This window comes from Anomalospiza imberbis, chromosome 3 (assembly GCF_031753505.1).
Source record: "Anomalospiza imberbis isolate Cuckoo-Finch-1a 21T00152 chromosome 3, ASM3175350v1, whole genome shotgun sequence".
Taxonomy (NCBI): Eukaryota; Metazoa; Chordata; class Aves; order Passeriformes; family Viduidae; genus Anomalospiza; species Anomalospiza imberbis.
The window spans coordinates 21,103,731-21,116,974 of NC_089683.1; the positions used below are offsets into that span (position 1 = coordinate 21,103,731).

Genomic DNA, 13,244 nt, shown 5'->3' on the forward strand with positions numbered 1-13,244 from the left:
TTAACCCTCATAGGTGCTGTTTGTCAAGTACTGGACCAGGACCATTATCTCATTTCACAACAGCTGTCTGAGAGTATCGGGCTGCAAATTGCCTTTTGCCATCACTGACTACAAATAATTTGAGACAATGGACTCCAATGTCAAAAGATTTCACAAATAATCTTTGCTTCTCTAGCTAACATTTTAACACAAAGCTTTTCTAAAATGTCATTATTCAGTGTCATATAACAGTGGAAAATCAAATTTTAATGGGCACCCTTTAAGACCAAATAATCCCCAACCCACAGTCTTAAACATGCTGATATTACCTTTCTTTTATTACAGGATTCTCAAAAGTCCTAACTGAGAAGATTTTCAGATCTTTCTACTTAAAATTCTTAACATTTGAAAGTTTATATATATGCATACTTTACAGACTTCTATCAGGAAGTTCTAGTTTTGCTAGTTATTTCCATTTTATCTAGTAATGGCACGTGTTATTTTGTAGTATGAGAACAAATCAATATTTGCTTCCAGAGACAATTTAAATTATTTTCTTTTGTACCCTTGCTTAAATCAATGATTCTACTATGCATTTTTTTTCCTCTCTGCTCTGTTTCTACTCACTATCTAATTTTAGTGAGATATACACAAAGAAAAAATGTTTAACATAGAGTCCAATGAGAAGAACAGAAACCATTCCTTCTCACTGACACATTATTCTGTGCCTCTGTACCATCAACATTATTTATATGTCTTAATATCTTTTCTTTCTTCCCCCTTCACCAAGACATGGACGATTCAAGCGCTCAAACAGTGTAACAGCAGCTGTCCAGGCTGACCTGGAACTGGAGGGTTTTCCAGGACACATCACCATGGAGGATAAGGGACTTCAATTTGGCTCGTCATTCCAGCAGCACTCGGAGCCCAGCACACCCACCCAATATAGTGCAGTGAGAACTGTACGGACACAGGGACTGTTCAGTTACAGAGAAGATTATAGAACCCCAGTTGACACCTCAAACCTTCCACCACCAGAACCCTGGCTGGAGCCAGCCATTGAGACAGTAGAGACTGGTCGAATGTCTCCTTGTCGACGTGACGGATCTTGGTTTATGAAGTTACTACACACTGAAACTAAGAGAATGGAGGGATGGTGCAAAGAAATGGAAAGAGAAGCAGAAGAAAATGATCTTTCTGAAGAAAGTAAGAACATTTCAGTATATTTTCAGTATACAGATGATTACTAAAATATGAAATGTTAGGATAAAATTGTGAGCTGTGGTTTGTCCTCACTCATTCTGTAGGAGAAAAGAATCGTAATACATAAGAACACTGTCCTGCGGCTGGCTGCGCAAGATGGTGCCTTCCAGAGTAAGATTTTTGTGAAAGTAGTTAAAGAGCCAACTTTAGAGTCCAGTGCAGGATCAAAGTCTGGTATTACATAGAGCTCAGATGGTGCAATAGCTCCATCCACAGCTCCAAATTTGACACATTCTTCCCATTGGCTTATATGGCTCCAGTGCTTGGACCTTTGCCAGAGCACACAGGGTGGTCTTACATGAACATTGTTTTGCCGTTTTCCTGAAACCTGCAATTTTGCCTCTTAGTGAGCAGCCATTTTAAAAATATTTCCATTCCTTTACAGGCACTTCAGCCTATTGGAAATACAGAAAGCATAGCAGGCAAGAACAACAGTTAAAGTACTTCTGCAGTTAGACAGGCATATACATTATTAGAAAATTCAGCTGCATTTTCTTATTACAATTTTGTCAAGAATCATTATTATTCTCTCATGTCCTGTGGACACCTTGAAAGGAGTGATGGGATAAAGTGAAAAATAATGTAGACTATTTTGGAACAAGATCCAAGACAGCACTAATGATAGTAATATATCAAAGTGGTCCTGGGACTCAGTAGCCAGCTCCCTGTGATTCCCTTTGAGGTCAATTACACTTGTTCTTCAGGCTCAGTTTTATAAATATTTAAATCCCTGGCTATCTGAATTATTGTCTCAGATGAGATTTTCTCCAACCACAAATGAATTCATATTAAGTTTTCTTACTAGCATCTTTCCCTGCACTCTTACAAATTTCACCATCACCTCTGACTACTGTTTCCTGATCGTCTTCTTTCCCCCTCAATGAGTTCTTGCTATGATGTACCCTCAGGTTTTGAGCCAGGCCAGCATGGTGACTAAAAGGCCAATTTCTATTTCTTGCACTGACCTTTTCAAAGCAAAAAATGTCTATGTTTTTACATCATCATTTTTTTATTTTACAGTCATATTTCTCTGCTGTATTGTGCACAAGTCTGACAAGTAACAACAGAGAATTTGGGGTGGGGCAGTGAGTAAGGTCGGTTTTCCTTCCTTCAGCCTCTGGTGCTTTATGGACTGTGGGTTTTGTCCTTATTTTCATCATGGCAAAGCAGAGCTCAGAATTTTCCCCTTCCATTGATATGTGAAGACTTTAATACCCTCCTAGGGCCTGTTAAATAACAACATATTTTGCTTTGAGTAGCCTGTGGACTGTCTTGCAGCGTCCATGCTTTCATAATGGTTATTCCTCAGTACTTCTTTTTTTCACATATGTCCTATTGTTCAGTTCTTCAAGTCTTTGCAGTGCTGAATACTGATGTTTCAATGTCATCATTAAGAATCCCAAAGCACCTGCTTCCCGGATCACCTGTTACTGATGTAGGAACATCAGTGTTTTCAGTCTGAAGCAGAAGTTCAAAGAGCAAGACTTTGATCTCCTTTGAAAGTGTAAGATTATTTAGGGAGCAAAGGGGAGAAACACAGAGGGCGTTAGACCCTCTCTTTCCTAGCAAGGAGTCTGCAGGCAAGAGCTGGACTTCTCCTACCACCTCTCTTTGTAAGCTCATCCTTTTGCACAGCCCCAGTCAAATCTGCAGCCATATGAAATGAGCAATGGCAACACACTCGCATCCGTACCCCCGCCCTCACTCGGAGATGTGAAGAGGCAGTTAGAGCTGTTACATGAAACTGGGTACTACCTGAGGAAAATTTGGATGACCTGACTTTAGCTGACTACCTGTTCTCAGATGCAAAACCATTCTCCTTCCCATTATGTGAACCTATACTTTTGCACTCCAGATATACTCTGGAACAGCTTGCTACAATCAAGAAGGTAGTTTTCTATAAATTGTACATAGGACATGAAGACAATATGGACTTCAGTAATTTTTATTAATATTAGGAGTTAGTGACACTAACTTAGAATATTTCAGTCAAAAAACAAAACATAGTATCTGGATTTTGTTTCCCTGTTTGCAGAGGGACTCAAATTTGAAAGAGAAATAAAAAGAGTAATTCCCTGATAACAGAGTTGATTAAATACAACTGAAATCCTTGAAGTCTTTTTTTTTACACTAACAAAAAAGGGTTAATTAGTTGTTCTTGGGGAAACGTTTTGATCTTCTTCATAGGTTAAAAAGTTATAGAATATGTCTACACAGAGTTTGCAAGGTCAGAATTTGTGTTCAGCTGACTGTCTAAAGTTTCGATTTTTCATTGTGTGTAACTCATTTCAAGAGATCTTCCTGAAATAATTTCCAAATTACAGTATTTTCAAATGGTATACTTTCATCTAATAACACTGACATTAAGTAAAAGAAAGTTTTCAAAGATTTAATTTCAGCAGGGGAATGAGCTTCACAGCATTCTAAAAACTCTGTGTGAATAATTTTTTTCCGTTTGAGTCTTTAAAACATTTTGTATCCCCAGTCTGAGCTACAGAGGTTGTAGGGTGTGTATCCTCAAGAACTTAAGTTTAATAACATCACAGTATGAAATGTATCTTGACATCTTTAAACATTTGCCAGTTCTTGAAGAAAATAAACAGAAATGGCAGAGCCAAAAGCAAATAAATATTGTTTTCCATCTTCCAGCAAGACTACTTTTCCCAAAACACTTAATAGCAACGTTTGCACATTCAAATTGTCATTCTTAATGCTGAATCATTTCTTCTTGGTCTGTATATATTCATTGTACATGAAGACTGAATATAGTTTTGCATCATATAGGAGATGGCTGTCCTTATGATACCACTTCTATTTTGTTTTAAACATGGGAACAGTTAAAATAGAACAGCATTTTAGAAAACAATTTCAGTTTTGGTGCTCACACAGCAGCCCTAAGATCACCAAAAGCTTTCTGATTGCTACATTGATTTTTTTCTTTCACTGAACCTTTTCTTCCATAATGTTGTTTTAAGAAGTTCACTCATCAGGTATTAGAAAAAGAGATAATCATTGCAACAAAAATAACTTCTAATAACTTCTCTCTTTTTTTCAGAGCATTTTTTAAATTTGGTCAGTTGCCATGAGCTTTATTTTGAAGTATCTGCAAAGTTCTTATATTGTTTGTGGAGGCAGTTATTTGTGTTCTGTTTATTGTTTATATATATGTGTGTGTGTGTGTGTGTGTGTGTTTGTGTGTGTGTGTTCATTTATATATAAGAAATATATAAATGTGTCTGTAACAGTTCCCAGGGTTAGACATCTGGTCACCTGCACTCACAGGGTGACTCCAGGCAAAGATATGTGTTTCTCATGGGTGCTGACTGGAGTTTCAGTTTTACACCCTGAAAATTGTGTTTGGCTATTAGTGTGTAGGTGATGACAAGAAAAACAATTTCAAGTGTCACAAAGCTATTGAAGACCAGAGGGGGTCAGGACTCTGCATCCCATGAGCACGGTGATGGGAGCAGGGAAAGCAGAGCAGGGGGAGGGAACCACAGTCCCTGCCTGCAGCTTGCAGGCAGGGTTCGGCAGGGGAAAGGAGACAACATCCTGGGTTTCTCAGTGCCACCTGCTTGGCCACTGGAGTACTTCATTATGGAGAACAGCCCTACAGAGTTTACTCTCACATAAAAATCCTTAGATAGATGGAAACATTAACTATAGGATAAACTATGCCAGCAGAAATGTTTTGCTGGTATCGTCTGCCTCGTGGTTAGCACCTCTGCTGGCATAGCAGTAAAGTGATCTCTACTGGGGAAAAAAATAAAGATATTAGAGTGGGAGCACAAAGTATCACCTCTCTCTCCCATTCCCCTTAATTCCATGGATACTGGACCATCCCTTGCTAATCCTCTAGCTGATATTTCCACAGTACTGCAAAGGCTTTACTAATAGGACTGAATAGTAATAGAAAACACAGAGTGAAATCTCCCATAATTTTAGGTGAATAAAAATCAACAAAAAAACCTCACAGCCAATTGATTTTAGTATATTCATGAATTAATTATCCATAAAAGCTTTCTTAGGTGTTTGACCAAATATAGGTTATCCTTTAACCAAAGAGAAATTACTGACATCATTTTCTAATGCTTTTCACAAACCTATGCTTCAGGAGATATTGAAATTTCCAGTTGGAGTGTTGTGAATGACTAAACAATGTCTCAACTATACTGAAACAGTCTGTAAAGTCCTACAGTGTGGCATCCAATAATTCCTCCCAGCATTTCCATTCTTCTGCTGAAATTTTCTCCTTTTTGAACTTAGCTTTGTTGAGGTAAAAAGCAAATTTCCAGCAAGCCCTTGTTGGTGAACAAGGGTCCCATTACCCTCCAGAGCACTGCCAGATGGGGGCTGTGGTGTCCTAAAATGCCATCTGAACATTATATATTTATTTGTGTGTCTAGATGCTCTGTTGATAGTAAAATGATATTTCTAAAGATTACTAATTTAAGTTTAGAGATTAGACAAATATCATGCCCTACTCCTAGAGTTAGGAGGGTGAACTAAATGCCAGTTTCAATATTTTTCCAGGCATATTATTTCAGATTGTGGAGTAATTTATTTACAAGTATAGGGAGGGAATGAAACGATCAAATTGAATGAAAATTTAAATTTAAATATGTCATTTAAATAGACAGTAATGAATGCCAGAAGCAGATTGATTGTTAGCAATTTCTCACTGCTGGTGCAGCAGTGGGACAATTGAACAAAGCTTTTAACCTATCAAGATCAGCGTTACAGCATCAGATTATAATCTATTTCATCAAGACAGATCTAACTTTTCCCTCTCTACTTTTGTGATATGAAATAATTTTTGATTGCAAGGTTTTGTAGAATTTCGCAAGCAATTCCACACATAGAGGGGAAAAGACACCATTGTGTTAATGTGCAATTTACACAATCTCTAATCAGGGTGTAAATCCTGAGCCTACTCTAACTGAAGTCATAGTCAGGGTTTTGTATGTCTTCACAGCTAAAGTCATACAGGACCATGCAACAAAAATGTAGTGCTTCATATGCTTCAGGGAGCAGAATTAATGTTGTTTGACTCTTTCCTGACATTTAGGCAAATACAAAATTATCTTAATGAAAGGAGGTGTATGGATTATACAAAGATTATGTCTATTTATGTGTATTGGTAGATTTTATCATCATTTATTTACAAGAAAAATCTTCTAGTCGTCACCAAACATCTCAATCTGTTCAGTCTCTAACATTCATCATTCTTTCATGGAGATAATCAATCTGCACTCATCAGAATAATTCCCCAATGCATGAAATTAATAACAAGCTTTTGGATGTCTATTAATATTGTGCTAAAGATTATGAGTTGAAGTGTTTTAATACTTTAATTTAATTACAGCAAGGCAGAGTAGCATGAATATGAGAAATTCTAACCTCTATGTTTTATTACATCTGATTTACTTATTAAAATGGAAACAGAGTTACATCTTTAGTAAATTCTAAGGCTGAAATTATACATGTGTATTCAGCACTGTGACTCAGTGGCACATGCAACCATCACAGCCTTATACCCCTGAAAAATGTGTATCCCAACAAAATGCTACATTGCCAGTGCCTAAATCTTGACCAGTCTGACTGGGCTTTAAATCACTAATGCTTGTTGACATGATGCTTCTTGATAACGAAGATAAAATTAATGTTTATTTAATATGAGGGTTCGGGTAGCTGAGGTTCACTAGAAAATATCAGACATACATAGATTCTGTCAGGATCTACATTTCTGCAGAAGAGTACCAATGTCACTAACTCAGGCTATGTATTTGAGCTATGAACTGTAAAATTCACCAGAGGAAACTAAAACTGAACTTTACTCACTAGAGACAACCATTACAATCATCAGCCTGTGGAATCAACCTCTTTTTTTGCCCAGTGAATTATTGAACATAGCATGGAATAAGTGATGTCAGGGACCTGCTACAGCATAATTCCTCATCCTGGAAAAGGAGGACCTCTGACCCCACACTGGGAGTTTGTCTAATGTCCTAAGCTACAGATCACTGAGAGAAAAAAAGGAGGCTACAAGACTGTCTGTCACTAAAGTAATTGCCTTTATTAAAAATGTTGAAAACATAATTAAAGCAATTTGTGTCAGATCAAATGAAACATTTTTTTTTATGTTTTTGTATGTTTGTTCAGGTTTTAACACTCAAATTTTCCTTCCTTCATGCCAATAACACTGTAGAGGAAAGTGAGGGGTTTGATGATCAAAAACCCCAAACCAATTAAAATGATTTATTTCATTTGGCCAACAGAACAGAAACAAACCTCAGTGAATTACTCATGCAGCCCTGAACCACTTAACCCTTTTACAATGGATGTCACACAGGACTGATGAATTATGTATATTTCTGTTTAATTTAGTGTTGAGGCACAGCTACACTGTTTGTCTAAGAGAAAATGGAATAGAGATTGAGAACCACAGCTCTACATATTAGCCCATGCCTTGAAAGCTACTGAGACTTTACCTAGAGCCCAAAATTTTCAAATTATATCTTGCTACTACTTGCAGGTGAGCAGATGTTTCACTGGACTAAAGAAAGGAGAATTAAAATGTAAATCTACTACCAAAATACTGTTTTCACATGCCTTCTTGTACTTATTATAGATAAAAACAAAATATTAAGCCCTGCCACATTTAAATGTTTCCTATATCAGGAGCTGAAGATCAGTTGTGCTGTACCAGATTTATTCCACACTTACACTTACCATACCTTTTGAATTATCAAACTTGGTTTCTCCAAGTTGAAATAAAATATATCAGAGTAATTCCTGTCTACCCTTACCCCAGCTTTCTATCTCCTTAACATTATTTAAAGATCTGGAAACTCTTCTGGCAAAATAAATTTTTCACTGAGACCACAACTTATAATGCTTTTTAAAATGCTTTTTTGGTTTTTTTTGTTTTTTTTGTTTTTTTTTTTTTTTTTGTTTGTTTGTTTGTTTGTTTTTTGTTTTGTTTTGTTTTGTTTTGTTTTGGGGTTTTTTTTTGTTTTTTTTTCATCATAGAGATGGATGTAGAAGAAAGGAATGGTAGGAAAGGATATGTAGGAAGGTATAGAAAAGCATGGTGCCACCTACCAAAGTGTGGTATTTATCCCAGCAGATGTGGGAGTCAAGATGAGTTCATTTCTTAGAGATAAGCCAATCCCCTTAGGTAGTACTGTCAATAGAAGGACAGAGGCATCTCCAGGAGGAAATTCAGCTCATCTAAAAACAAATGCCTAACATGGCTGAGCTGCTGAACTCAGATTATAACACATCAAAATTTTTAATTTAGACAGATGACCCTTGGAAACATATTTAATGAATTTGGTCATTTGGAAACAAAGTAAAATGAGTTTGGTGATTTTCCCCAGTGCATACTGTATGGGCATGTACATGGACAGTGAGGAAATACCAACACATCCACGGGAGCTGATGCTGCTTTAGCAAAGTCCTGGAGCACCTGTTTGTGTCCCAGTTTGTCTGAAGCTCCTGTGCTGAAGACTTCCTGAGCAGACAACCTGTAATTCCTAGTGGGTGTACCAAAACAGGTCTTAGAGATGTCATTCCTGTGAGGATCTAATCCCTATGGTAGGAATATGCTACATTACAGTTGAATGTAGTAACTTTACCCTCAGAACAGATAAAGAGATCTCACCCAAGAATCATTCACACAAGCTTAGTGAGTGAAGTATTTTGCAATCGCAGAACCAGAAGGTCTAATCTAAGGTACATGTGCCTTTGACATCAAAAGGAACAGACATCCAACTGGTTCTCGAGGCAAGACAATTGCAACAGCTCTCAATTTACATGAGTAAATGTAAATGGGAGAGGTGTCATTTACTTTGAAATTTAAGAGTGTTTTCAAAATCATATGGATTGATGGATGCCCACTTCAGAAAGCTGAATATAGTCCCTTAGTTTTTTCTACTTCCTTAAGCAAGTAAAGTCTAAGCTGTTTTGACTTATTAATATATCATTTATTATTCATTCATTATTGCCAGAAGATAAGGTGCCACTGAGTTTTCCTATACCTCAGTATTTTTAAAAAATGTTTTATGTGTATAATCACAAAGAACAAAACCAAATATTTACTTCCATTTTAAAATAACCAGGAACTTCACCTGCATTTTTTGATCTGGATATTGTATTTACTGCAAAAAAACATTTCTTGGTAGTAATCCATCTGTATCCTTAGTCCTAGGTAAGATCCGAAGTGCTGTTGGAAGTGCTCAGCTCCTCATGTCTCAGAAATTCCAGCAATTTTATTGGCTTTGTCAGCAAAATCTGGTAAGTCACTTTGCCTGGTTATTCTTGAAGAGTTTAAATTTATTCATCCATAATATTCCAAAAAATGTCACTTTAAATTTTAGAATTTAATATTTTTATTTCAAAAACAACTGTAGTGCACCTGAGCAGTAGCATTCTGAAATGTTATTTTCATGTTCCACATTTACTTCCCCCTTTTTTTAAACTTAGTCCTTATGTAGGATGTTGGTAGATTTTTTTAAGCATATTTGTAATTTCAGTAATTTCAGTCTGATTATGTTTTGCTTTTCTCTTTTTGCTGTCTTAAAAAAAAAAAAAAAAAGAGAAGGGAACAAATACAAGTTTTCTGAGACATAAGATTATGGCTTATTTTTGCAATACCCTAATATAGTAACTATATTTCACGTAAGGAAGAGGGAAATTTTCACATTAAAATCAGTGGAAAATTGTAAAATAGAATAGTGGAGAATACATGATCCAACTTTCTACCTACCTGAAAATAGGACTGATCATGGAAATGAGATATCTATAATGTTCATCAAATTAAGTTGGATAATTTGAGTTGCCAATTATATTTGAGATGTCCTGGGGCTAAAGGAACAGATACATTATATTACTTATGAGGGTTACTGCTATTGTTCTGGAAGTTCATTAGAGAATAATTCAGTTCTAAATGTTATCTTCATTAATATGACAGCAGCCATCAGTGATACAAACACTGTGGGAAGACGATACCAACCAGCAGAGGAACGTAATTCTTCTAGCTACAGCTGGTGGTAGAAAACCTTTCTTTGCCTCTCTCAAATATCAAGTGTACCTTTTCCTTTTAACTGTCCCCAAACCTCATATCTTGACAATTCTGAATTTTGTTGTGTGCATGACAGCAGACATAACCTACACATCTGCTTACATACTTTTCTTTGCTAGCTGGGATTTGTCACATAACTTCTAAGGTAGAACATCCATTCTGCAAAGACCTACTTGCTACTTTCCATCCATAAATTGAAACATTCAGAATACCTGCAATAAAATAATACTGAGAAAATAATGCCAAAAAATATCATACCTTCTGATAGCAAATATTAAGATACATGGTCCTCTTTAGGAAAGAATCCAGTTATCAAAAACTCTGTCAAAACTATAATTTTAAAAGCTGTTACAAAATAACAGAAGAAATATACAAAGTCTGACAAGCAAGAATTGAGCACATCAGTATTATCAATTATATCATTTGTGCTCCCTATCTAGTAATTTGTTTCATACCAAAAGAAGGGAATCTTCATCATTGTCTGAAACTTTCTCTCTGCAAATTTAAAAATGCCCTCCATTACCTGATTGATTAAGCTGTGCAAACTAAGATTTGGAGAGCCTAACCTCCACTCCACTTCATTTATCTTCAAGTGGACCAAGCACTTGTGCTCGAGAGCATTACTGTAATAACAAATGCAGCTCCTGCTCAGCACAGCCATCAGCTGTTCGGGGGACAGAACAATTCATTACTGCAAAAGCAATAGAGAGTGCAAGGAGAAATCTACAACTTTGTAGACAACACGACCAAAGAGATGGCAAGATTTTACTTCTCTTTTTCTCTTTTGGATAATAAACCTCTGAAGTCTGTAACAGTGGCTTTACCCCACTTGCAAGATTTAGGCTCTGAATATCCTTCACTTTCATTAAATAAATAATGGGCTTTGCAGAAAGCAGCAACTGCAAAACTGACTGTAGGTCATTCATGCCTCGAGGCTTTTCTTCCTATACCTAATGATAAAGTTTGTTGCAAAATAGTCAGTGCCTACCTACAGCAGGGTTTCCATAGGCTCCTAAAGCAGCATCTCGGTGCCCCAGGTGAATGCTGCCAGCTTGTGCATTCCCTCTCTCCAAAACATCCAGCATGTACAGGGCTGCCACATGGCAGTTTCTCTGACAGGGCTCAGCATCTATAAGCTTAAATGTAGGACACAGAACAACAGCATTTAATCCTACCAGTTCAAAATGCAACAAGGGTTTTTGAGGAATATACTTAATCAGACTGAAATTTAACCATGAATGTCACGTATGGACTTTTCTAAAGGATCATGGGAACTTCAAATAGCACATTGTTGTGCTTGACTATGCTCCGTGTTAGGAGTTCTTATCAAAGACTCTCACTTAGGGTAAATTCACAGAAATGTAAACTTCAATGAAATTTTCTTTTTTATGACTCTGGCTGGCTATCTCCTGTATACTGTTCCCAGTAACTGCTTAGAAAAACATCATTACTGATTAATAACTAGTATCTTCTGCATTATTAACATTACTTTTTGTAACACCCTTTATTTTCTTTGAAATGTCCTCCTCCATGTTTTCTAGTCAGCATAAATCCTGCTTGTATGTCATGGTTGCAGGCTAAAACAGAGCAGCTTGAGCACCATCTAGGTACTTGTTGCTTGCTTTAGACCTCCTTCAAAACGAAGGCTGCAAAGCTGAATTCCAAGATACAAATAAATAAGCAGTTTCTGAGAAGAAGCAGGTTTAAGCCAATATTTTCAAAACTTAGTTGGCTGTAATAGTACTCATTTGTGCCATCATTTATTCATGAACTGTGGATGTGTAAGAAGCAGGAGGCAGCCCTCTTGTGTACAGAGCACACACGGCACAGCCCTCTGCAAGAGTTGTGCTGGAGGCAATGGTCTTTACAAACACTGTGAGCAGAGTGGGGCACACAGAGGTACAGAACAGCAATTAGCCTTGATTCAGAAGGCAATGCCCTTGCAATGAGTGGCATCATTTTCTGGCTGTTTAGAGGAAACTGGGGAGAGTGAGTGAGGAGACCAGGCAGGAGACAACAGATTGCAAGATAAGACAGACTGCTGTGGGACTCTCATCATGAATTTCACACAGGGAGTCAGTTCCTACAACCTGAAATATTGACCTCTGTAGAGTAAGTAACCCCACTGACATAAATTTTAAACTGTTTTGTAACAAATTGGATCCACCCAATGAAGTAGTTTTCAGTAAACACTAATCTGAAGTTGTAATGTTTCCCAGATGTCTGTTATAATCTCTATGGCCAGTTCTCTTAAATCCCTGAAGTTCCCCATTAAAAGGAAACTTTCTTCAAGGGAAGAAGACTTGTAAATTGTCCTTGGCCAGATTCTAGTAGGGGTCTAGATATGGGTGACCTAATCTCCCACAGTGGCATCTGTAAACCCAAGTTTGAGCAGCAATTCCTAGTTTAAAACTCTTAGAAGTGTGTGATTCAGAGGAGTAATTCAATAGCAATGCTGACTTATCTCCCAGGTTCTGGACAGCTGTGGGGTTGTGTTTAAATATAAAATTCCTTTGACCACTAGATTTGAAAAAGGTGGGGAACAGAGCCTGCCATAACAGCAGTGGTGCTGGCATAGCAAACTAGTCTTTACAGGTTTGGGCCAGGAAGGGAGCGATCCAGAGTCTGTTTGGCATGGTTTTGACGTTCCCTCTCCCAGCTCCATTCTTTAGACCATCGTAATGGCTTCCTCCTGTCCTGGAAGGGAAAAGGCATTTCTTCATTACCTTTGCAGACATGTTTACCAATTAAGCCCTATTATTAATAAAGTGGCAAAGCTCTCTTCTTGAACTAGTACCAGTGCTCAGAGAGTATAGGGTTAAGAGTCTGCATACTACCTTATAATACAATTTTTATCCAGCACTGGCATCAGGTTAATTATCAAATACAGGGTCATCTTGCTAACTGTTACCACCAG

General features: G+C 37.2%; 1 protein-coding gene across 26 annotated transcripts in view; it reads left to right on the forward strand.

Moving 5' to 3' along the window:
• Positions 1 to 13,244, forward strand: part of DLGAP2 (DLG associated protein 2) — a 452,231-nt gene that overhangs the window by 433,646 nt on the left and 5,341 nt on the right. For all 26 annotated transcript variants that reach the window (XM_068183587.1, XM_068183591.1, XM_068183590.1 and 23 more), the window contains 2 exons: positions 770 to 1,185; positions 9,449 to 9,540. In XM_068183587.1, the coding sequence (XP_068039688.1) occupies positions 770 to 1,185; positions 9,449 to 9,540 (508 nt within the window). The remainder of the gene's footprint in view (positions 1 to 769; positions 1,186 to 9,448; positions 9,541 to 13,244) is intronic.